A 22445-nucleotide genomic window follows, 5' to 3' on the forward strand; every position below is an offset into this window, starting at 1 on the left:
TCGAGCAGGGTCGTTTCCGTGAGAGAACAAAGTGGGGAATATATGAAAAATAAAACAGATTAAATGTATTCTTTATCTTACATTTATAATTACTGAACAATAAGTATTCTCTTCTTCATTGCTGTTACGAACGTCACTGAAGGTCCACGTGCAACCCATCAATCAGGTATGACAAGGATTATGCTTGCAGAATCACTGAAACGTTAACGGTAGAAACACGCGACGGTATCGCGCGGCATTTCCCTCAATTTCCCCGATGAGAATTCTCTTTTTATTACGAACACCCCGGTCCACACCCCGTTGGTTTTGCTTCCGTTTGTACCGTTGTCCGTGAAACAATAGGTTCGTCATCGGAACATGAAAAATTATAGGAACAGATGATGCGAGACTCGAATCGGCCAGCTGTTCTCGATACCGTAATTCGACTAGGGCAAGGCTCGAGCGTTATTCGACGAAGGCAATCGAAAGCTCCTCGAAAATGTCGCACTTTCCAGTACCTTTCGATAATAGCGGTTTCGAATAACGTCTCTGGCCAACGCACGGCGTCTCTCATCAGTCTTGGCGATGGGTCGGAGGAAGTATCTTGAAAAGGGAATCGTCAACGTCGTCGAGTTTCTCTCTCTATGTAACAATCAGAACGTCTTCAGGCGGCTAAGTCCACCCATGCGCTGCTAGGAAGACATAATCGGCGATAAAAGTAAAAGGGGGTTCGAAGCAAAAATCGTGTTCCAAAAAACTTGGATCCAGGCAATTCAAATCCTTCTCGCTTGAGGTCCGATCTCGAAGGACGCGGACGCGCGTCCTCCCGTCTCTGTGCGCTTTCTTTACGAACAAAATATGTGTATATATATATAATATGTATATATATACATGCGTGTCTGTGTAATAATAATAATAGTAATAATAGTAATTTTACTCTTTAAAGATCGCGCGTGTTACGTATTATGTACAATGTTAAATCTTAAATCGCGAACACGATCTCGATATCTCTCCAGTGGCGTAAGTTTCGCGCGTCGTAACCGCGGGAGGAGGCTTCCGCTTCGGTATCTTCGACCCTGTCGCATCGGTGCGCTCTGCGACGATCGCGGAAGACCCCGTGAAAGTTACGTCACCGATCGGAATACAGTTCCTTTAATTTCATCCTAAAGGTGTAAGTACCGTTTGAACCAAATGGCAAACGGAGTATCGCTTCCTCGTTCGCTGCTCTCCGCTTCGCCTCCTTTTGTCGACGTGGTTGTTCGTTCCCCTTGGTGATCGCGCTTCGACCGCCTGAACCGTGTTCCCGCTGCGTCTTAGTACGCCCTGCGTCCCGCACTTCGTTCCGTCTCTCTCTCTCTCTCTCTCCCTCTCTCGGTTCCGCCAGAAAAGCTATCCGGCTTCCGTCGATCGGTCGCGTCCTCAGCATCCCTTGTTTAGCAGACGATCCAGAACAAAGTAGCGTCCTCGACGAATCGTCGGAGCAGACCTCGCTGCAGGATGTTACGATTAAGTTTCCGGTGGAGAAGAAGTCGAATTATACTAGGACGAAGAATAGACGGTGAGAAAGATAAAGAGAGATAGAGAAAAGTGAGGGGAGCGCAGGAGTACGTTCGAGAGAATCAGAATAACGAGTTAAATAGGTACACTAGATACTAGTGAAACGGAAGCTCTGTTTCAATTACGACAAGGTTGGCCTCGACGTGGCATCGATCCTCTTTATCGGGAGCAGAAGAGACAGAGAAAAGCGTTACCGTAGCGTTAAAAGTGATTTATGCGTCTATCACAGTTAGAGGGTCTCGAGGGTGGCGATTACTTGCTTCCGCGGCTTGCGATCCGTCGCGACAACGGATAACTCGGAAAGAAAACTAAAACGCGGGATGTTCGGAGCAAGAGCGCGGACACCGAGGAACGTTGGCAAACGAAGAATTCTCAAAAGTCGTGGGTGTCTGATTTCACTGATATTTTTGTTAACAATCCCGTCTTTAATTCGCTCTCTCTTTCTCTCTCTCTCTCGTGATCGACAACACGATTTACTACAGAATAATAAATAGAAGTTCTGTTCTGTTGCGACTGTCGATCGGTTAAAGTTAAACGAAAGCAGCAGCGGGCGGTGCAGTGCGTGGCCAGCGGAAAAGGGGGCCTACGATCTCTGTTTCGCTTTGCGGCGGCGTCGACTAAACGTTCGTATCGAGAGTGTTGCTGTTTTGCCGTATCGTTATCGCAGCTATCGGGCGCAGTCGCGCTAGCTAAGTTCCGCTTGTTCGTCTCTGTCTTTATCGGCCGAGTTTGCAGCACGCGTTTGTTCTGAATGCGTTTCGCGCGCTCGGCCAGAGGAACTGTCGCCGACGGCACAGTGAGACGAGCCGAGACCCGCTCGTCGACGACGACCGTTTCGTTTACTGCAACATAACACAGATACAGCCATTAGAGTGGTACTGCCGGGGTGGAACTACTGCGAGCGAAACAGCAAGCCCCTCCGATTGGACGCATCGTCGTTCGGGCTGTCCGAGAGCATCCCTCTCCTACGTCCCGCACACGGTCACGGTTCGGGAACACCCGGACCGTTCTCGCATCGAAACGTACTATTCTCTGCACCAAATGTTCTTCCGTGTTTCTTTCTTTTGTTTATTTGTTTTTTTTTTTTGGTTCTTCTACTCTGTTTAACATCCCTCTGAACTACCCTTCCGAGGCAACGCAATAGATCCACGATGAAAACAATTTGACATTACGTGTTCCCCCGACATTTCGAGTATCGATTTCTCTGGTTACTTCTACTAGTTTTTTAGCTTTTTTTTCTTGTTTTTTGTATTTTTGTTGGTTGTCTGTTATTATTGGTTCTGATACTTGTGTGTACGTGTGTTTATTCGAGTGTCGATATAGTATTTCTGTGACTTTTGTTTCTTTTCTGTCGTTTGATCCCATCGAGCAGCTTGCGGGTTGTTGCGGGTGGGTGTTAAGTGCCTTTGACGATTTTCTCGTGTCCGGACAGGTGTCGATTCGTCCTACGCGTCTCGATCTTTATTTCGGCGGCGGCGTCACTGGCGGTGCCACTGTAAGCATATCATGGAACCTCTGTTATTTGTCGTCGTGCTACGGCCGGCGGAGCTCTGGTTTACAGAACTCGCGACGGGAACGTTGTAGATCGCGATCGATTGCGCGCTCTCTCTCCAGTTTCCTGGTTCTTAGCAACGTATGCGGAATCGTGAACGCGACCACTGTGAGACCGTTCGACGTCGAGTTTAATTCGTGTAAGTTACGCTGTTCGCAAGGTCTTCCAGTAACCAGAGTTCTGTAAAATAGATTTGTCGCTTCGAATTGGAAAGTAACTTATTCGTCGACAAACTCGACGTCGCGTCGTCGTTCGTTTTAATGAGAGAAAAAAGTCGTGACTCAATTCGTCCCGTATGTAGCAAATTGCAACAAGATAATAAAATCCGTAGCTTATGTGCTAACAATTGTAAATGAGAAAACGTTACCTGGGTGATCCAGTCGCTTGGACTATTTATTCCCTTGGTTTGCAACAACGGCGGCGGTCTGGCTTCTTGACTGAATAGTTTTCGCACACCAACAGGCAGGAGTTAGCAAAAAGTGTGTCGGGTTTGGTGTCGGAGACAACTTCCTCGATCAGGAGTGTTATTATTATCATTATTATTGTTATTATACATATATACATATACATTAACGGGCGTGGACCTGGTCAAGGGCCCATTGGTCATTCCAGGCTGACACGACAGTTATCAAATCGATTTGATCTTTCTGTCCAGAGGATGTATGCAAAAGTTCAAACAACAACTCCGGGGGACACACAGTATGGCGATGATGACGATGACATGATTTCTCGACGCGAATGCCACGCTGAACGCTCGCGGATCCGCCTCGAGTGTTGCTAAAATCATCGAACCGCTCCGGGTCTCGTCTCCACGATACGACCACGAAGCATTCGTCGAGGACGGTATTTCTTCGTCGTATAAATCAATCTCACAGTTTCCGTACTATTTTTGTAAAACCGATGATGGATGAGGTGACAAGGTACATATACATACTCGGGGATAATCGTTGGATAAAGGGTAAAATACAGGGTTAGATAAAAACGGTTATAGAGAGACATGAGAGGGAAAGAGAGAAAGAGAAGAGAGAGAGAGAGAGAGAGAGAAAGTGAGAGAGAAAGTGCTGAAGAAGACACGAAGAGGAAGAAGATCACACCATAGGTTGCTGCAAATAGATTGGACCAAACACTTGTTACGTTTCTTTGTATTAAGTGTTCAATGTTTCGTACGCGCGGCAAATGCCACCGATTACAGCGCAAAAATTCGCGTCAAGGTAGGCCGATCGATTTACTTCGAACACACATCAGTAACACCACTAATGATATCCTTTTTTTCAGTGTTCTGTTTTATTATTATAACAAGTAATGCACTAGGAGACTGTCGCTAATCGTCGATAATCGTCACGATATTCTCTCACTTGTTATAATATCCGATCTGATAAATAAAAGAGATAAATAAAACGCGCGATAAATAAACAAACATTTGCTAATACGACGGAGTTGCCGTGGTTCGACCGACCTGCGTTTCTCTCTCCGGGTAATTACAATTTTCCTGAATGGTGTATGCAATGAATTCGATCGTGTACCGGTAATGCGTCGGCGAATCCGTTTGTTCTTCTTTCTACATAGAATCGGCCGCTGCTCGTCGGACCGTAATATGTATTATATGTCGGGGCTAATTAATTAATTAGGATCACACCGTGATTCGCCACAGGTGCGTGCTGGCGAATTATGCATCTCAAAAAAGACAAATCATTCGATATAATCGCACTCTATATAAGTTATTAATATTAATTATTAATATTATTATCATTATTATTATCTTATTATCATTAGAAATAGGTACTTCCTGCACGAACGATGGCGGCTCGTGGCTTATCATCGTCGTTGATCTTTACCGTGCTAGGTCAGATACAGAGCGTTAAGCAAAGAACCACGTGTGTCGGCGGCTTCTATCGTCGTCCTCGATGGATCGATATCAGTTTTCGAGTAATTCCAAAATAGTTTCTCTTCCCAACGATTCGGGACACGTACGTGTATCCACGCATAGGTGCGTTCTAGCACTCGCGAACGCTTCCGACACGTGAGCCGCCGGAGAACGTCTCGACACGTCTCCTTTGCGTAACGCTGCTATAACCGCGGTGCTGGTATTTCGTTTCGTCGATGGCACTACTCCGTGTCTCGTTTCCGGTTCCAGATTATAGAGCACAATCCACACAATCAAACCAAGTACTTACAAAATACGTGTCACCACGAGCGAACGCAAAGCTACTTTAATCAACGAATTTAGCGAGCGTCGTAGAGCAATCTATCAAAACTGTCAGCCCTGCATCATGATCTCCGCGCGACTTCTGTGCTCGGCGGCGACGCGACCGACTCGAGGCGATCAAATCTCTCGACGAGTACACCGTGAAACGACAGTGGAATGAAAACGAAACACTGACACAAGGGACAAGCCAGATGAAAAAGCTAACAATGCTTTCATCGAGAATAATTCGTCTCGTTCGCACAGGTGGAAATCGTCGAAGAAAGTCTGCAGGTACACATCCGATTGTTATTCGTGGCGGCATCGCTACAAAGTAAAATTCTAGTTGCCTCGAACAGGAGAGAACAAAAACAGAGCACTCGCGCAATGTTAGTGCTGCTTGGGGTAGGTGCGCCGCGAGGTCCGATCGTTTCGCGCAAACCGGCCGTTCACCTCGCGATGCACCCAGGCACACATGCACGGTACAAACGCCTTTTCTCACACAGTTTGCCTTTGCCTAATTAAGTTTAATTATGCCCATACCAAAAAATATAAAGAAGAAGTAGTAGAGGAAGAAAACAAAAAAAGAAAAAGTATCACGCCCTAGCCGATAATAATAATATTGTTATGCTATCTCTCTCGTGTTACGCGCGGATCGGCGGACGAGACAATCCCTGCCGCGTGGTCGCTTATCGCAAACGAAGAGAACGATGTACGCATTTGCATCGGAACGGCGGGGGCGCGTACCACCCCTCGGACCGCATCGTCAGTCTTGTTGCGTTTGCACGGGTTCGAGGGATGATTCGCAGCGACTCGTCTGCCGCACGCGCCATTAGAAAAAGACTCTTCCCCGATCGAAATTTGGCGAAACTCGGCGAGCTGTCCGATACTCGCGATACTTGCGACACTCGCTCGACGCTCGAAGAATAGAAAAACCTCTTTCTAATGTTTCTCGTACGACCTATCGTGGAGATAAACAAGTACAAAAAGAAGACGCGCGGCGGGAAAGGTGCACACACTCTTTCTCAGGTACAGGGTGACTCGATCGATGTCCCCCGTGGCCGACCTGATTAATTACGAAAAATCGAAAATTACGCGTTCTTTTGGAATCTACGAAACCAGCTGCGCGCCGTCGCTGGTAGGAACAAAGATACGTACTTCTAGACCGAGCGTTCTCGTGTTCGTACCACCATCCCAGATGAGTGGGGAGGGGGTGGGAGGGGGGTTGATTAATACAATGCGATACGGACTGCTTTGGGACGAGTGATTCTCTCAATGTCCTTCTATCTCAACTTACATACGCGAGAGCCTCCGCAGTCCGTATCCATAAATTAGTGGTATACAAAATCTATTGTGTGGCGTCGATCGTACGACACGTAAATCACACAGAGATAAGGTACGTGTAAAAAGACCAAGTGATGCGATGAGAGTGCAAGACGTTAGAGTAATTCTGCTGTGCCCGTTAAATAACATATGATGGTAAAATAGTCCCGTTCTCTGTCGTTTCCTCCGCGATTAGTCTTTTCATATTTGCCAGATACTAGATACTAATGCGTGACTGAGAACAACTATCACTTCATTTAGGAGGCACAGAAATATTCGCTAACTACAGACAATGATTGCTCTGGGTGGTGAAGTTCGAGAATGTATTAACAATACAGTTGTGCATGCATTATTTCTACGGGAAGGAAGACGTAATAAACGGGTTCAAAATGAGATCCATTAATTCAAAATTTCATGCATGCTTGTCTTGAAATTTCACCAACGGATCAGGCAGTTCCAGTTTTGACCTCTTGATCGAAGCAGACACTCTGGAGGCTGAGAATTAATTAATATACCAACTTTAATAAGCAACAGTGAAAGCAGTTAGAAGGGAACGAACAATAAATTAATAAATTAGAAGAGCGAGTACACGCCTAACGTAAGTAAACCAAAAAAAAAATATATATATATATGTATATGAGCTGCTATACGTGTGCGTTAAAGTCAAGTGTCAGGATTGCGACTGTAAAAAAAAATCTGCATCAACATGCTGGATAACCTTGTTCTGTCATTCAATTTGCCAACTTTTTTCTTTCGAATGCTTAGGATTGAAGCAATACTGGTGTATTTGATTTGCAGCAGACATCCAAGAGACAACGTTTACATCTATGAGAAGCAGTAAGTACAACTATTTAAAGAATCGAAAATTTCAACACGACAGCTATCTAAAATATACTCGGGTCAAATATCCATTGTGCTGAAAGAGCATGCAAGTATTTTGAAGGGGGCTTGGTGTAGAACGTATCAGATTAGAAAAAACATGAACGGGTATTTTCTTGCAGAGGAAAGTTAATGTTTAAAAGGCACTCGTAGAAAATAATTCAACAATCACAATTCGTTTTGATTACGATGGGTGTCTTTATCACTCGGAGCCACTGAAATTCGTACGATTGTAGAGCGACGTCAGGATACGGTGTGATGTGGACATGGTGGGCCTTGATGGCAAATTTGTATGGTTGTACTAACACCATGCACAACAGTCAAACTGGTTAAAATCTCACTTAAACGCACTTCGTTAATAACTTATCTCTCGATCTTCCCGGGCAATGGGGAAGAACTTTAGTTTTAAATGCAATTGCGCAAGTCCGAAAACTCAATTATAAATGTTTTCCATGGGAAAAACATCGTCTGTTAGACTAATTATTGTTTCACGGATGTTCTATATAGGGAAAATGTTGCATTGGTAAAAGAACACAGCCCACATTATAAAGATCCAATGCACTGTGTAAATGGGACTCTCACCATCTGTAATCTTTCTGGCAATGAATTTGAGGGTTTCATCGAGAAGTACCACTGGGATGGAGAACTCCATAACGGTAAGCCACTCTTCTCCCGATAGGGGGGTAACTTGGAATACAGACTGGAACAGACAGAATTTAACGAGTGACATAACGCTATGACAATTTTTCGACGATAGGATAAATGAAAGATTGTTATACCGAAAGTACGTCGACGTAAAGGATGACAAAGTGGAGTGTGAAAGAAAGAGCCATAGAGGCAATGAGCCACATGTTAGACCAGGGCGGCATAGTGATGAGAGATTGATTCTCAGATAAACTGAAATAAAAGAACAACGTAAAATATAAATTCATGCTGGTTCTTTTTATCCCCGAAGCGATACGTTTTTATCGCGGCGTTACCTGTTCATCGCGTTCAACATTTCAATGGTTACAAGTACGGACAGAGCCATTGTCATAGGGTGAGGATCCGTGAAGATCTTGCAGTTGACACCCTTGAATTCGTCGCCACCGCCCAAACACGCCAAGTGATGAGTCTATAATTTGTAACGTTCAGAATTGAATTTCAGATAACTAAGCGGGTAATCGTGCGCCAGCCATTGGTAGAGCAGGCATCAATTATTAAAAGCTTTACCAGTTGGTAGTAATTCATCTGTGGACCATTTGGACTGTACAGGAACCACCATGCAGCCGATCCAACAGTAGCAGCACCTACGTATCCGCCAATAGCCAGATAGCGGAAGAACAGCCAGCCCGAGATAAGGGATTCGTCGGCTTTACGGGGAGGCTATGGTATTACGAATAAAAATAATGTTGCTTCGATAAATCGACACAATAATATTAATCGAGAGTTTTATACACGTAACAGTTTCAAGGCAGTCTTACCTTGCTCATGATGTCCAAGTCGGGAGGATTGAAACCAAGAGCAGTAGCTGGAAGACCGTCCGTGACCAAGTTGACCCACAAAAGCTGTACCGGGATCAATGCTTCGGGAAGACCAAGAGCGGCAGTCAAGAATATACTGCGATCGATAAAAATCCATTACGCATGGGTACTAATCGCTTCTCGTGCGCTAAACATATTACGAGGAAATCACTGCACAAACTCTCTAACCTCACGACTTCGCCAATGTTGGAAGAGATAAGGTAACGAATGAATTGTTTCATATTGTTGTAAATAGCACGGCCTTCCTCAACGGCAGCGACGATGGAAGAGAAGTTATCGTCTGCCAACACCATCTCGGAGGCAGATTTCGCCACAGCGGTACCAGATCCCATAGCAATACCAATTTCGGCTTTCTTCAAGGCTGGCGCATCGTTTACACCATCGCCGGTCTATGGCAGAGAAGCGAAAATTTCCTGCGCTCGTAAATTTCGATAAGATTTTTGGAAGCGATGGCACGAGATCGTTCTCGAGTCTGTTCTTTCGAGAAACAGAGTACTCACCATGGCCGAGATTTCGTTCATGCTCTGCAAATACTCAACGATCTTCGATTTGTGAGCAGGTTCTACACGAGAGAAGAGACGAGCCCTGGCGCAAGCAGACTTCTGTTCAGCCGGAGAGAGATCGTCGAATTCACGACCGGAGTAGGACTTTCCAGTTGTGTCCTCGTCTTCCTCGAAGACACCGATACGTCGGCAGATAGCTTCGGCAGTGGCTTTGTTGTCTCCCGTAATGACAATGACACGAATACCGGCAGCGCGACACCTCATGATGGAATCAAATACTTCCTTGCGAGGCGGGTCAAGCATACCAACAACACCAACGAAGGTAAGCTCCTTCTCGTATGTGTAGAATTTCGAGGAATCGTCGAGGTCCATGTCATCGGGTTTCATGGGATGATCAGCGGTAGCGAGAGCAAGACATCTGAGCGTGTCTCGGCCGGTACCATACTGGCGAGTCAAGTCCAAGATACGATTCTTCAGGGTGGAAGTCAAAGGAACCTTGGTAGAGCCAACGCGAGCGTGCGTGCACCTGTCCAAGACACCTTCAGGGGCGCCCTTGACGAACAGTTTTGGTCCAGTGCCCAATTTGCTGGGTTTCAGAGGGATACAGTAAGACGACATAGATTTACGATCCCGAGAGAACTCCAAAGTGAACTCTTTCTTCCATTTGGTCTCCAAATCTTGTCTGCAAACGATGGCAGCGTTACGCCTGTCCAATCCAGTCTTCGATACGCCGAACGGGTTGATCTTCTCAGCCAGAACAATGAGAGCGGTTTCGGTAGCCTCTCCAACTTTCTCGAATGCCTGTTTGAACTCGTTGAAGTCGATGGCAGAATCGTTGCACATGATGCAAATCGTACCGATTTCATGGAGTGTCTCGTAGTCTTCTCCCTTGATCTTCTTTCCTCTTAAGAACATTTCGCCAATGGGCTCGTAAGTCGAGCCGCTGATCTCGAATTCGTGGAAGCTGCTGTCGTTACCCTCGATCTTCTCAAAGATGAACATTCTGCAAAAAGCACCATCAACGCATGTACCTATTCAAAATACTCACTCGATCCTAAGTGGCAAACTAGACCGACTATTATTACATCGCGATGACATACCGGCTAACGGACATCTGGTTAGTGGTCAAGGTACCAGTCTTGTCCGAGCAAATAACGGACGTGCAACCAAGAGTTTCGACAGACGGCAACGATCGGACGATAGCGTTCTTCTTGGCCATACGACGAGTTCCCAAAGCCAAGCAGGTCGTGATTACAGCCGGCAAACCCTCGGGAATAGCGGCTACGGCAAGAGCGACGGCAATCTTGAAGTAGTAAATAGCTCCCTTGATCCAAGATCCGCCATGAGCCGGATCGTTGAAATGTCCGATGTTGATGGCCCAGACAGCAACGCAGATTACGGAAATAACTTTCGACAATTGCTCGCCGAACTCGTCCAGCTTCTGCTGCAGAGGTGTCTTGATCTCCTCTGTCTCCGACATCTCGGTACGAATCTTACCGATAGCAGTGTTCAAGCCGGTTCCAATGACAACACCGCGAGCTTTACCTGCGGCGACGTTGGTACCAGAGAACAGGATATTCTTCTTGTCCTGAAATCAGAGTGGATTCTCTGACTATTCATCCGATTGAAACGAATTCTCTGGAACTTGTGTTAACCCTGGAGAGAGAGAGGGAGAGAGAGAGAACGAAACACAAATTGCTTGGACGATAAAACCTTAAACGCAATCATATGTAAAGTTACTGCTATACTACTTCCATAAAGATACGTGGAGCGAAGAATAAAAAATGTTATTTTCGTCAGCAGATAACTTTATTATGCTCTGCATGTAGGTCAAATTGCAATTAGTTGTCGGACCCCGGCAGCGGTAGCTATCGCATGTATACTCGATGTTGCTCCATTTTGGTCCAAGTGATCGAATAATTCCAGCGAGAATCCGCCCAAGCATGCGGTAATTAGGTGCCCTACTTCTCTAGACACTAATCAGTGGTCTAGGATAAGTGACCTATAATACCTATGTACACCAGGGGACAATAATTTTGGTTTCTCAATTAACCACATCCCTCGTACTCGCGTTTGTAACATGTAAATCATACGATGTACTTTACGGTTACACGGATAAGCTTCTATTTTGCAAAAGAGAATCCAAAATTAATAGAAACCACTGTGAAGAGACTAATGACGGGCCTCCGTCAATACCGTCGTTTATACGTGTCAACACAGGTTACTGCAAATATAAGATTTAGTTTTCACCCACCTGGTTGACAGCACGTGGGTCGGGAACAGGATCGGTATGCTTGATAACCGAGACCGATTCACCGGTCAGGATAGACTGATCGATCCTGAGGGTGGTGGAGAAAATCTTGGTCAGACGAATATCGGCCGGGATCTTGTCGCCGACGGACACCTCGACGATGTCCCCGGGCACGATCTCTTTGGCTCGAATTCTTTGGACACCGGACTTGTCCTTTCGTAGAACTTTGCCCATCTCGGGCTCGTACTCCTTCAACGCTTCGATCGCAGACTCGGCGTTACGTTCCTGCCAAACACCGACCACGGCGTTGGCGATAAGAATGAGCAAAATGACGAAGGGCTCGACGAAGGCGGTGAAAGCATCTTCGTGCTCTTCAAATAAAGCTAATACCTGTAACAAATCATTTTATACACCATCTATCCACAATAAGTTATTAAAATGATCTTCCGAACGAAATTTTTCCTACGTGCGTGAAAAATAATGAGCTTTTCATATCGCGGGGAAATCAATACGCTATTTTTTCACCTTTGAAATGATGTATTTATAATAAGTGAGCCTTGAACCTTTGTAAACGCAGTATGACTTTGACCAACTAATTATTACTTGGCGGCGATCAGGGGTAATAATGCGGCTGTTCGATTTCATTAATGTGTTTCGCATTAGTGTTTCGCGCGTCAGATCTAAAAATAAGAACGGTCATCGACGGGGCGTGATCTCGATGATTCTTTTTTCTCGCCAGAGAATCCGTTCGCTGCTTTTCAATGATTTCAAGCTATTACGTAGGTGATTCTTAATGGCTGCGTGCAAATTACCGGACGACGCCGATGGAACAGAAAGTTTCTTCATCGCGCAACTTTCGTCATCGTCGCCGACGTACCCGGCGATAAGCAATAAAAATAAGTTTGTGTAATAAAGTAATCTTCATCGAACAGGCAATCTTTATTTCCTTGGCCATTGACGCACATTCTCATACTTGTCGCCGTGAACCGTTGCAGATATAATCTTGCAATTAACCCTTCACTCTGGCCGCGAGCCATTTTTAAAATCTACTTTGCACCTTCCGCGAACGTATCGTCGTGAAATAGTATTATTCGAATGCATACGTACAAAAGAAATAATAGCGGCTAATAGAAGAATCTTAACTAGAAGGTCGTCGAACTGTTCCAAGACGAGCTGCCATATGGATTTACCTGAAATCAGACAAACAGAATTTAATAATTTCGAGCAAGAAGGATATGGTAAAAATGTTTTTCGATCAACATTTTCACCCACAAAACGCATCGACGTAATTTCTGTCGAGCCACAGGATAGAAGAGTATAACGGAGATTCGATTGAAAATTTGATAATCTTTTTAACCAAATGTTCAACGCGCCTGGTTTAAATGAACAAGGAGTGCGATTACCAGATTCCAATTGCGATCCTTTGGTCGCGGAATTCGGGTTTTTATCGCAAGGAGACGCGCGTCGTTTAACATTGTACGCGCGCGAAAAAAAATAGCGGAACTAAAGAGTAATCGGGGACAGGCGGTGGCGTCCTTGATAGCAAGTGCCTTCTGCCAGTATGCGATTGACGTCACGCTGTGGTTGTCCCAACGTGCTCTACAGTCGACGATTTCATTAATTGTAGTCTACAACGACGACGACGACGACGACCGGAGAGACAAGTGAAAATCCAATTGCTAGCCAATTATAGGAACAGGTTTCATCGCGAGCATCCCTCTCGCGCTTTCGGCCGCCCATCTTCGACGGTTCAATTTCCGTACAATCTTCCGTAGCCTTGATTTTCGGCTATTATTAACAGAGCGCGCGACCAGCGTTGTTTATGCTGCCAGCTTTTCGTAAGAAGACACTGGCACACACAGTTTTCTTTGCACGCCGAATTCATTTCCCTCCACTGGTGGCTACACCGGTAGGGTGGTACGTACACACCCCATCGCCCATAATTTTGCAAACATCTCTCTCCACATAGCACAAGAGTTGTGAAAGTCTTACCATCGAAGTGCATTTCTAATTATGATCAACGATTACATTCGCTTCGATTACTTAAGATGTTCGTCGATTACTTAGCAATCGTTAATCATTATTCAGATTACATTTGACCCAACTCTCGCCGATAGCGAACAAATTACGTATTGATTCGAGAGGCCAAAACAATTCTTGTTCGCTACCGTTGCACCGACACATTCGATTCGATATCATTCGTATGAAATGTCGCGAGTATAATTCGATTGATTTTGATGACGTTTTACCGTCGTCGTGTTTGTCTACGCAAAACACACACATTGTCGCTGGATCAATGGCGTTTGGACACGTAACGAGCAATGGCTCCGAGGTCTACGATCTACGACTAGCAACCACCCCTCCTATGACCGCGTGCGTTATTCCCAGACTATGGATCTTTACGTTAACGTTCATTTCCACAACTTTTGTCACACACTTTAAAGACGAGAACAAATGTATTTGAAAAAATGTGAACCTCGCCTTGAAGCGAAGAATGATTGTCGTTTTACAAAATTATGCGAGAATTGCGGAAATAGTCGAGTCCGGAAGAGTGAGAACCGTTGATCTTTTTGGAGGACGATAAAAGTAGCAAACACGCAACACGTGTCATTCGAGGAGGAGGAGGAGGAGGAGGAGAAGAGACTCGGTCGGACTGGAGATCGTCCTTGACCGTGCAATGGCTGAAAATCGAGAGCGCGTTGTCGATTCCACGTGCACGGTCGAAGGCCAAGAAGCTGTTGAAAGGCGACACAACGCCTTACGTTTACGTTCGAGTGCAGCAGGCGTAATGCCGTCGATGCAATTATCTACTCGCAAATCGAATAGCACAGCGAACGCCGTTTTTCAAAGATGCAGTTCGCAGAGCCGAATAAAGTTTGATCCTTCCTCTTTAATTAAAAACAGAAACGTGGCTGCTAATTTCTGTTCGCAAAGTGGCAAACTGGCTACGTACGTTGAAATAGAACAACGCGAAGGAAACGCGCTACCGAAACGTCCACACACGCACCACGCCCAATATTCAAGGTCCGACCGCCAATCTCCTGCCTGCGGTGCACATCCGATAACGCCAATGTCGGTGGTACATGATGAACAAAAATATGGGCGGGGGTCCACGATTGTGTCGAATAATAATTTAAAATAATTACGTAATAAAACGACAACATGTTGTTCCAAGTAATAGTTGAAATAATGTGATTTGAAATGTGCACAGCATCATCTGCTCTGCAGCGTCAGGCCGATGCAGCCGGGTGCAACGCCAGGGACACGTGCACGTGAAACGGTAATGCACCGAGGTTGGTGTGCGCCCGAAGGCTGGCCTGCTTTGATAGCGACGCCCTCCCATCATCGACGGCATCTGCGACTGCGAGACTAGCTTTTCCTCTCACCCCTCGACGATGCACGCGGACTTAACGTCGTTCCACGTCCTGGCCTAAGTGCTAGCATATTAACGCGTTCCGGCCGAGTCGGAATCGCATTTTCGAAGATACCCGCGCCGGCCATCTACGTATCGCGCTTTAATGATCGACTGGGGTCTATTCTGACGTCAGGTGGAGCCTAACATCCGGAACCACTGATTCTCCGATCGGTTTGCCAATACATGACCACAGCGCGATACCGGGATCGTGGGTGGTTGAAATTTACTGGCTACGTGCTAAAATAAATGCAGCTTTAACATAGCAACTTGCAGACGGTAAAGTTTAAGTACGTACGTATTACGAAACGCCACTCGATCGTGACACCCTTCGCCATACGGTAATGCAAGTAATACAAAAATAAGTAGACGTGAAAGAAGAGGTAACAAATTCTAATGGCAGAATAATCCAAAGAGTGACGATAAGACAATCGACGGAAAATACTGAGAGAATGTTCTCTTTCTCTTCTCTTCCATTTTACGAACACTAGCCCTACCTTTAAAATTCTGAACTATTTTTATACTTGCAAGGAGAGGTTGTTGCCGTCGGGTTATCGATTTTAATCAATTTCTTTCGGACGAATTTCAAGGAAAATTTAAGTCGACCCATGCTTTACCATTTACGTCAATACTCATTGTTTATGGAGATTTTTACAAGCTAACCCTCGTTATCCCCGCAAGCGTTGGATTAATAGAAACCCGTTACGTAACTATACTAGAGAAAGGGGATAATGTGATGGGTTCTTACGTTGGTGTCTCTGTTGTTTATAGTTATAACCTCTGCTTAGTAGCACAAAGTTTTGCTAGTTCTACGAGTCGATGATGTACATATTTTCAGTGAAAACGAAATCGTTTTACTGTTCGTGCCATGAAAAGTATTATCCTGCAAAATGGATCCACGAAAAGTCGACGGAGCTACTTTAACCTTTGCGAACTGCAGGTACAGGTTGATTGCTGTAGCGATATCCGATGAATCGACTTGAATCGAAGTTGACATTCAAATAAGAGGAGAGACACGCGAAACGATTTACTTTACGGCGAGAGACTATCCTGGAACTGCGTATAATGCAGCGAAATTCCGGAAACTGTCTATTATACGAGATCATAAATGACGCTTTTACAGCCTCGTGGCATGTGTAATAGTGGCTCGAAATCGTGCATGTTTTGTTGATCTATTTTAAGTCGTTTATTAACTTCTATGTCAATAAACGAGTATGTGTCTACTTCGCACTTGCTGTAAGTTCTCGTTGCTCGAATAATTTTGCATCGGTTTGTATCTATTTTCGTTATAAAAATATACGCCGGATATGTTTCAGCCACGAGCGCCTCGAACGTGTTGGACATCGTAAATTGTTTGTGGTTATTGACATAAGGTTTATAGTGACGCTTTCACCGATGACTAGATGAACTTGGAAGACAAAATTAGTACGATCGGTACTCTTCAAAGGTGAAGTTACATAGAATAGTCTAGGCGTGAAGAATAATCTAAACATGTTTTTGAGTCGTGTCTTCGAGATTTTGTTTCATAGTGCAACGATCAATAGTACTGCCGACTACGTACGAGTGCGTATACTTCTTTTTTTAATGGTTGCAAGAGAGTATCCTGGATTATGCGTCAAGTATGTAAACAACGACACACGGCAGAAAGAAGCCTCGATCTTCCATGACCCGATGATCTTTAGGAGAACCTACGACTTCCAACGATCAGGCATTAGATGGTCTTTGTTCGTGACATAGTCTGACCGATAAAATACAAAAACGGAGAACGTACGACAGCACAGAGAAAACTGATTCGTTCGTACAGAAAAATTCATTCAAGCATATTATACATTTGTATCATTAAAATAATTCTGATATTTCACGATGTCCATCATTTTTGCAGCTGCGTTAGGATTTTTAGAAAAACGCTGCACTTTCAAAGATTCCACACGAATTTTTCCAAGCGGAACTGGTATTCTCTAGAACCAAGCACATCTCCGTTAAACAGAATTTTCATCTGTGCTAGGTGTGATCGCGATGATGGCCAACGGTTAGCTAAAAATAATTAGGACCTTGCACATTAAGTGCGAAATATTATAAATCGATAATCAGTTCTACCCACATAAATACGATAGAATCATCCCCGTGGCTGTTGAAATTATGTCGGAGTTTCAACAATGAAATGGAGCAAACGTTGGTAAAACTAGAACGTTTTACAGACTTTCTGAATCCTCGGACAGCTTACAAATAGATTTTTCACGCGAAATTACATTACACCAAAAAAAAAATTGAAAAGAACCAAGTTTGAGTTTTCCGAGGTAGACACAGGAGATACTGATAATACTGTCGAAGGATTCGAAATGGCTCACCGACTTCGATCTTACAAGAGCAGAACAATCTGTTCGACGAACGGACTTACCCTCTTCGGCTGGCAGCTCTGAAACAGAAAAATAAAATAGTTTAGCTGAGATAGTCGAGAAACGATCTGTGAACGAGTCTATTGTTTGGGAGGATTCTAGGGAAGGGGCACAGGCTCGTGCGTGCAATCTAACGTAAACGTGGCGCGGATGCGACCGACGGTATCGCCTTTAAGTTGGCCTAGTTCGGATTGCTGAAGCACCGTGGTGTACCGACATCGAAAACAACGATTTTTCTCGACGATAATAAACGCCCTTACAACGGTGACGGCTCATTGACGCGTGTCCCCCTGACAGCACGGAGAAAAAAGTGGGCCGCGGCGGAAAACGGGGGGAAAAAAATATGAAAGCTCGCCGATGATTCGACGCGAAGAAGCGGCACGGATTACCATGCCCGTTCGAATAGCTGAAACTGATGCCTCTCTCATCGGACACGTGCTGCATTTGACACACTTCTGGGCCCATGCCGGCCACCCACTCTGCCCCGCGCCACGGTTCGTTCGGTTTGAAAAACCATCGAGGATTTGACGTTTTTCATCGGTCGTTCGTAATTCGCTCGGGGCGGTTTTCACGCGGCCGAAACCTTGCTACAGTTCCGTGGAAAATGTAGCCTTCGACGTGCCGTTTTCAAGAGCGCGTCGTTATGCAGGATGAGTGATTGTCGCAGCTGATAGCTTCTGCTTCGCTCGCTCGAGGATAAAGAACGGGACAACGGTAGGAAACGAACGGGGCGGATGCTGGATGATGTTCCGTGAGTACCGCGAATTTAGCGAAAATCCTCCTCTCCTCTAGCATCCGCAACGCGTCAACAATACGCATTACTTATTTTACTTTTCGTACCATAATTTCCGAACAACCGATTTGTAAATCTACCTACGTAAATTCAATTATAATATTAGCTCCATCGTTTACCCCTTTACGTAGAAACAGTGTAACGCCGATGCAACGGAAAATGGAATTTCGCCGCCCGCGTGTTCGTCACAGACAGTTTGCCTCTATTTCAAAGCGAATTTCTCGAGAAATCTGCCCCAAGGAACGATAAAATCTCGATTCCTTTGGATCCCCGACGTAAATTGCGCCGGAAAATCAAGTTTGCTTTTCGTTTAGTTTAGAGAAACCGTTTCTCCGTGTTCTCGAAAGAGATTTTTTAGTTGAATAATAACGCTGCACCGGTAAATGTTTCGCGCGTTACACGATGTAAGATAATATTTCGACTCTCCGAAATTTCGGTCCGGACAGCCGTGACGCAGACTGCTGCCGTTGGCAAAGTCGTAGAAGAGTATGATCCTTTCGCGAGGCGCAACAGGCAAGTGGAAAGCGTTGAAAATATTTTTAGATGGCATTGTTGTTTATTGGCTCGGGTTTTAAATTTGTTGGTTTCCTCGGGACCATACAAAATACACACAGGCGACGTTTACATTTGCATCGCGATCATTTCACGCGTGTACACCAACCACACCGATTCAGATTCGAACGTGTATTTCTGAAATGTAGGTTACAGAATGCTAACAAATGCAAGCGTCTGATAAAGAATTACGTAAGTTTTGGCAACTGCGTTGAACATATATTTGTGTTTCGAAAATATCGCGCGCGCGCGCATTATTATTTATTAACCAGCGGTGCGTAATAATAGCTTACACTACAATTAGCCTTGCGCGATGCACGCATGTATGCGAATAAGTATTGTGCTCCTGCGAGACCAGCAAGCTGTGGAATTGCGCCTGGTACGGACAATGTGTCCACTAACTAGCCAATTTTCGTAACTTTGCTGTCTTGTAATGTTACATCACAAGGAAACTAGTTCCTATTTGCAAACTCTTTGTAACAGTATGCAGAACCCTCTAAACGCGAACCTCCTCTAAGAGTTATTATATCAGCAAATTGTGATTCGTTGGGTGAAGAAAGGTCATCGATTTGCAAGTGGCTCGCGTCGCGTTTCTTACGAACGAACGGTTAATTGGATTGCCTTTATTTAATTATGCCTGCGGGGTGTGAAGTTGAAGAAACGAATGGCGTCGACGTTATAACGGAGGCCGGGCATCACCCTTTTCAAAGACGGTAGCGTCTCGTTCCAAAGTTATCGATGCGATTCGTAAACGTTGCGCTAACGAAACCATCGCGTTTGCTAAAAACAATCGAGAAAAATGCTGACGCGACACTATTTCGCCATAGAATCGTTCCATCGACGACGGCGCAGTGACAGGAGTTTTTATACGCCGTCGCAGAAACGAGGCCATCCGCGTGAATTTTTGCACGCCAATTACGGCTCGCGTAACGTGCAATCACAATAATTAAACGTTTCGGGACACGTGTATCGTCATCGGCTGTCACATTTCAACTAACGAATTCCTGGCGCACGAATGGGAAAGCTCGGCTCTGCGATGACCAATCAATTATTGTCTGCTACAAATGGATACGGACACGATTCTACAACGATAGACAGTATTAACGTCTTCGTTCACAATCTTGACCTACCATTCGCACATCCTTCTATGAAACGACAATGAATTGACTCATGGAGACGATCATGCCTTCGGATCGCTAATTATAGATATGTATTTTTAAAGACTGATGCAGATCGAACAATACTGCGTTTTCACCGATTTATAAATGTTACCGAAAATAAATGTTTTTCAGTCGTAGATTTTCGCGACTGCCACTGACGCAAACCACCGAATCATTATGAAACGATACTCTCGCGGAGCGTCGCGAAAATTTATAAGCCGTTCTGCTGTACGCGGTTCGGTACAGTCCAAGAATGCATATCAACGAAAGCGGCAACTTTGCATTCGAGGCGTTGCGCTACGCTGCGTAATCCGTTTTCCAGCGCTAAGGTCGCCCGCAAGACTAATCTTTCAACGTATGCAACTGTCGCGAGCGAAACGTCATGCTTAACGCGAACATGTGACGTTCAGATAGAAAGTGTTAATAAGCATCGTGGCTTCTAGTCGCAAGATCCACTATCATGCGAGTATACTAGAGAACAGAACCACGATAAGATTCGGCGAAGCGATTATTTTTTCCAACAAAGTGTCGCGCGCGCGCGCGCGCCGAGCACTATTGCACGCTGTAACTTGCCTAAAGGTGTAATACATGCAGATAAATACAGTGGTGTGCATAATTACAGTTTCGAAGTAACTTTTACATTTCTACCGATATTTAAATTTGATTCAACTGTTCTTCCAGTTCCAAACACTTTCTGTTCCCTCCTCTATTCGTAAAATACTGTGAAATTTCTGTTTAATCAGATCCCTTCCTTTAAGGGAAATTTTTATTTGGGCACAGATTCGTTACGCGAAATGCCACGCGATATCGCGAATACCACGAACACGCTATTTGAGTAATACTTAACACAGCGAGTCAGATAAGCAGGAGCAGTTATGGAAGACTATTTATTTCAATTGCGAGAGATAGCGAACGAAGACAGAATTTTTTTCAAATACATTGAACAGTTTCGTCGACAAGCGTGAGCAACGCTTCCTATCCGTTCGCGACTTCCTGTGCGCTGTTGATGAAAAATACGAACAGTCGAAGCGCTACGCGCGGTAACAAGCCGCTCTAACTTTGAACAGCGGCCTTAAAACGAATTAACCCCATTTGCTGCGATAACTCTTAATGTAATTTCACCGTCAAGCGAACAATTCGCCGTCACGACTGATTTTTATGATCGCGCGTGTTACCCCTTTGTGGACGGCAATTTTATTTTAAACGCCGGGGGTGGGTGCTATCGCGAACACTCGAGAGTCCGCGCACTACTCTAGGTCGTCTTATTCAAAATTAATCTTTTCTCCTCGAAGCATTTATTCCGACCAGGTTTCATAAAATAAAGAAGGCAGGTAATAGAGTTCTTTTAGTTTCATTTGCCACTTTTCTTCCCTCAAAGTTATCGTGGTTCCAGTTATTGCAGGTGGAAATGATCTATTATTAGTGGGATTAATTAATTCATGGAACGCGCCGAGATCCAGCACCGAAGCAATCATTATTATGGCTGTTGTAGCGAGGGTGGTAACCGCTAATGATTTGCACACGAGCGTAAGTACATACGTACATGGTGTCATGGCAAAAGTTTATAGAAACGGTCTACCTTTGCCAACGGTATATCAATAATGAATCAGACGACGAGTTCTGACGTGCGGTTGCTTACGCTCGGACTCGCAATCGTGGTCAGGTGTATCTCGGCCGAATGGGAGAAGGAAAATGCAAAACAAAGAGGTGATATAGCGCGAAGTAATTAAAATTCTTGACGCAATATCTAGGTGGCACAACAATTCTCTGACCTTTCAAGGAGACGTACCGAGAGAGCTAGATTTTTTAAATCGGACCAACAACAACCGACACCACATCCTATTTCGACTAAACAGCAATCGCAGCGAAAAAGCTAATCTCAATCGCAACACACTTTTGCGTAAACCGAGTATCACAATTTGTCTACTGCTTTGTTGCTTAACACTAAACTTATTAAATTTCGTGAGAAAAGTTATTCCGTTCGAAAGTGTGTTAATAATACTTTCCAACGCGATTTTACAACCATAGATTTCCGCCGAGCAATTTTTGTAGCATTCGTGCTAACATATTACCTGGCCTAAAATAAGGGAAGCGGCACAAGCTCCTCGAAACGAAGGATGAGAGTATTACGATCATCCCCCAGCCATGACTAAGCAAGTAGGAAACCTTTCTGGGCTGTTCCGAGGAGTTTTAATTGGTATACGAAGGGAAGGGGGACCCCGCAAGGTATTCCTATGCGATTCTGGGATCCCTCTACGTCTGCGGTGCATCGAGGATTCGTAATGCATCTGGCACCCCCAATGACCACCGCAAGGATTTTTCGTCGGCTAAAAATCTTAAGATATCCTTCAATTAACCAACGATGAAAAGCAACTACAATATA

General features: G+C 44.9%; 1 protein-coding gene across 5 annotated transcripts in view; it reads right to left on the minus strand.

Annotated features, from left to right (window-relative positions):
* Nucleotides 1-43: 43 nt before the first annotated feature.
* Nucleotides 44-22445, minus strand: part of Serca (ATPase sarcoplasmic/endoplasmic reticulum Ca2+ transporting SERCA) — a 32199-nt gene continuing 9797 nt past the window's right edge. For 3 of the 5 annotated variants that reach the window (XM_078179480.1, XM_078179491.1, XM_078179470.1), the window contains exons 3-13: nucleotides 17560-17577; nucleotides 12857-12939; nucleotides 11753-12139; nucleotides 10599-11086; nucleotides 9496-10501; nucleotides 9164-9384; nucleotides 8936-9071; nucleotides 8685-8837; nucleotides 8453-8586; nucleotides 8252-8369; nucleotides 6186-8172 (exon numbers count right to left, since the gene is read on the minus strand). In XM_078179480.1, coding sequence (XP_078035606.1) covers nucleotides 7972-8172; nucleotides 8252-8369; nucleotides 8453-8586; nucleotides 8685-8837; nucleotides 8936-9071; nucleotides 9164-9384; nucleotides 9496-10501; nucleotides 10599-11086; nucleotides 11753-12139; nucleotides 12857-12939; nucleotides 17560-17577 — 2945 coding nt within the window. In that variant the 3' untranslated portion in view covers nucleotides 6186-7971. Of the gene's footprint in view, nucleotides 3030-6185; nucleotides 8173-8251; nucleotides 8370-8452; nucleotides 8587-8684; nucleotides 8838-8935; nucleotides 9072-9163; nucleotides 9385-9495; nucleotides 10502-10598; nucleotides 11087-11752; nucleotides 12140-12856; nucleotides 12940-17559; nucleotides 17578-22445 lie in introns of those variants that run through there. The other 2 variants (XM_078179508.1, XM_078179500.1) reach the window with 2 other exon arrangements.

The sequence above is a fragment of the Augochlora pura genome, chromosome 1 (genome assembly GCF_028453695.1).
Source record: "Augochlora pura isolate Apur16 chromosome 1, APUR_v2.2.1, whole genome shotgun sequence".
NCBI classification, from domain to species: Eukaryota; Metazoa; Arthropoda; class Insecta; order Hymenoptera; family Halictidae; genus Augochlora; species Augochlora pura.